The sequence below is a fragment of the Acanthisitta chloris genome, unplaced genomic scaffold (assembly GCF_000695815.1).
Source record: "Acanthisitta chloris isolate BGI_N310 unplaced genomic scaffold, ASM69581v1 scaffold43371, whole genome shotgun sequence".
NCBI lineage: Eukaryota > Metazoa > Chordata > Aves > Passeriformes > Acanthisittidae > Acanthisitta > Acanthisitta chloris.
This window is the reverse complement of record NW_008656158.1, coordinates 1-3430: the sequence shown is the minus strand read 5'-3', so window position 1 is coordinate 3430 and position 3430 is coordinate 1. Positions and strand designations below refer to the sequence as shown.

At 55.2% G+C, this 3430-nt stretch overlaps 1 protein-coding gene across 1 annotated transcript in view; it reads right to left on the bottom strand.

The window, feature by feature from the left end:
* LOC103811227 (galactose-3-O-sulfotransferase 2-like) overlaps positions 1-2786 on the bottom strand; it is a gene marked incomplete at its 5' end in the record, with an annotated part of 3375 nt that extends 589 nt beyond the window's left edge. The window contains 3 exons of the mRNA XM_009084183.1: positions 3-473; positions 1093-2026; positions 2676-2786. Coding sequence (XP_009082431.1) covers positions 3-473; positions 1093-2026; positions 2676-2786 — 1516 coding nt within the window. The remainder of the gene's footprint in view (positions 1-2; positions 474-1092; positions 2027-2675) is intronic.
* Positions 2787-3430: the final 644 nt, after the last annotated feature.

Genomic DNA, 3430 nt, shown 5'->3' with positions numbered 1-3430 from the left:
GGGGTGTAGATCTCCCAGTCTAGCCTGTTCCAATCCTTTATCTTCTCCACGATGGTGTCTGGGAGGGGGGACTTGGTGCTGTTGTCCCTGATGTTGAGTGGGAAGGAGACGACGCTGTCCAGGTCCCAGCACAGTGCCTCCTTCAGCAGCACCATGGACTCGTCAAAGTACTCAGAGATGAGGAGCAAGTCGAAGGACGCCTCGATGGCCTTCAGCATGAGCTGCACCCGCTCAGGGGATGCCTCTCCATTGGGGTTGAAGCCAAAATCAAAGGTCATGAGGTTCTTGGCGTAGTGGCTGTCGCCGCGGGTGGAGTTGTAATAGTGGTAGGGCTGTCTGAGGAACTCCTCCAGGCTGCGGACATGGGAGAAAGCTGATGCTCCCTTGTAGTACACGAAGGAGGACTCCATGAGCTGCACAGGGTTCCTCAGGATGGAGAAGTAGAAGGCAGAGCTGGACACCACTTTCTGCACCTGTGGAGGACAAAAAAAGGAGGGTTTAAAGGTGGGTACGGAGAAGGGATCTGCTTGCCCTCTGTGGCCTACTGAAAGTCAAAGCACTCACTGGAGTTAGAGATGGTGAGTGCTGGGGAGGGTTTTGGGGTGCAGCTCATCAAGATGCTGTGGGGAGCCCCAGAAGAGCCACCTGGGGGCAGCAGTGGCCAAAACTCCCCACTATGTGCTGCCACAGTTGGGTGGCATGTGCAGGATGGAGATACATCCTGTCTTGCCCCAGATCTGTGTGTCAAGTGGTATCCAGAGGAGTGGATGCACTTAAGGTGTTCTTCTCTTGCAGCTGGTGTTCTCTGGACCTGTCCAGGGAGCAGGACATCTCCAAGGGCTCACCAGGCAAAACAAGATGGTAGTTGCTGATTGCTACAGATGCTGCCTCCCATCTTGTCACAGCACAGGGTTTCATCAAACCTGCTCACAGAAGCTCTCAGGAGATGCCTACAAAATGCAAAGTACCTGGGGGAAATTCTGACCCTCTTTAGGTCATCCCTGAAGAGTTTATGTGCTCCACAGGTGCCCTACCTTGCTCCCTGTGAGCCCCTCTCCCTCCCCTGTCTGGTCCTCCCTAGCTTCCCCGTACCTCTGGCTGCAGAAATCTCATGTGGTGGCAGAGGATGTTGAAGCGTTGTGGGCTCTTGGGCGAGTAGCCCTGCACGAACCTCGCCAAGAAGTGGTGTGGGTAGTAGAGCTGATTGCCACCACCTGTAGGGAAGGCAAAGGTGAGGTTGTGCGTTTCACCAAAGCGGAAGAGGATGTTCATGACGGTGCTGCTGGCACTCTTGTGGACCTTCAGGAAAACAATATCAGTTTTAGGCTTGCAGCTCTTCCCTTGAGAGGTGATCCCTCTGACCTGCTGACCTTCTCCTGTTGTCATCTCTGTGATGTTAGGGGCTTCTGTCCAGCTAGGGGAAAACCCTGTCCCCAGGTCTGTGTTGTTAGAGGCCTCTGCCTGCGGAGCTTGAGCCGAGGTGGGGATGGGGTGTGTACGTGAGCTGTCCCACTGATGGTGGGGAGAACCCATGGCTTGAGGCTGAGACTGGCTCTGTGCCACCACCTGAGGAAGTCCTGGCGATGTTCTTCTGTGCTCCTCCATGCTCAGCCTGTTTGCAAAGGTGATTAACTTGCTGGTGACAACTTCTGCCAAAACTGTAGCAATCTTCTTGGGAAGGCTTGGAGAAGGACTTTCCCTGGCTGTGCTTCCCAGGCCAGGAGGCTGTGGTTTCAGCTTTGTGGATGAAAGTTGGGCATTCACCTTCTTCCTGCTCTGCTCAGGCTGCTGTGTCCAGTGCCCCCCTTGGCTGCCCTGGCTGCTTTCCGGCGGCGTCTTGCGGCCGGAGGATAGGGGTGTCTGGAAAACAGCCTCAGTTGAGGTGGGCTCTGGCAGGGCTTCCCTCTGCCACTGCGGGGAGTTATCCTCCCACAGCAGGGAGGGGGCCTGGAGGGCATAGCCAAGCTGCTCCTGGCCATGGTCCGTGGTTGGCTGCAGGGCAGGTTCCAGCTCACTGGGGCAGCTCCTGCAGGGGGGAGGACAAGATGCTCAGCTGCAGAGCATGGAAGGAGTGGACAGGGAGAGCAGCTCCTCTGCAGCCAAATAAATCCCCTGAACCTCCCTGCAGACACCCCAAACTGCATACCCCTGTCTTTCTTGGGGTAGGTGGCATTGCTGGTGGGGGTAGGGATTCACTGCTGCCCTGGGGGTACAAGGTGGGCGCAAGAACTTGGGCTTGGTGACCTTGGAGGTCTTTTCCATCCTATGATTCCATGAAGAAGGATAGGTCAGCAGCCTGTGCCAATGCCTCTGTCTTGTTGCAGCACAATGGGCTGGTGGAAGGGGCAAAGCAAGGGTGGAGAAGAGCAGGTGGCCTGGGGAAGCTGACTGCAGATAACCCCAGACTGGGAGGACTGTACTCAAGGGCTGTAGGGTTTTGTGGTGAGCCAGGACAAAGCCCAGGGCAGCCTGGTCTGACCCCAGAGTGGGTTAAGCTCTGGCTAGTGTGTAGGGATGGGATGTGGGAGCCCCAGAGGATCCTCTCCCACCTGTATTTTCCTCCCTGTCTAAGGAAGACTCTGTTGGGTGGTTTTCAGGAGGGCAGTTTTGAGCCTACCTCAGTGATCAGTGCAAGGAGGATAAGATACAGGTTTATAATCCTGCTTGGGAACTACCTGGAAGGCTGCAGCTTCTCCACTACTTGAAGTGTGACCAGGAGGATGATGAGGAGGCTGAAGGAGATCCAGAGCCGACCTGGCTGGCACCTGTAGATTGCACTCAACTTGCTGCAAGGAAACAGACATTTCAGACCATTCGTGGGGAGAAGAAAGGCATGTGTGAGGCAGAGGGGAAAGAGGGAAGAGAGGGGAAAGGTGCCTTGAGGCTTTTTGAATTGTTTTATCCTTTTCTAGGGTGAGCTCATGTTTGCATGGGCAGAAGAGATGCAGAGGCAGCAATAACTAAGGAACCTCTGAGGTCATGCCCGAGCAGTGGAGCCTAGTGGAAATTTCCAGATGGGTCACATGTCATGCTGAAAGGTAAACAGTGATAACCACCAAGTCCCTTGGTTGCTCAGGGATGCCTTCCTGGAGCAGCCTGAGCTCCCAGCTTGGCAGCAGGAGCAGGCACTGCCTGCAGATTCCCTGCCCTGCCTGGCCTGGAAGTATCAGGACCTTGTGTTTATCAACACAGACACTAAAGCTGTTTTCCCTGCCCTTGGTTCCTGCTTTAGGAGGCTCCAGCTGTGGCTGCAGAGGTGATGCTTCCGTGGGGGCCCCAGTGGTGCCTCTCCAACGGGTGGCTTGGCTTTCAGTCTGGTTTTACCCAAGTCTGTGACTGGGGTGCTGCTTGATTGCACTACTGCAGATCTCCCTTTGGGTTTTCCCCTTGACTTGACGCAGAGAGGATCGTAGAATCATAGAATTTAAGG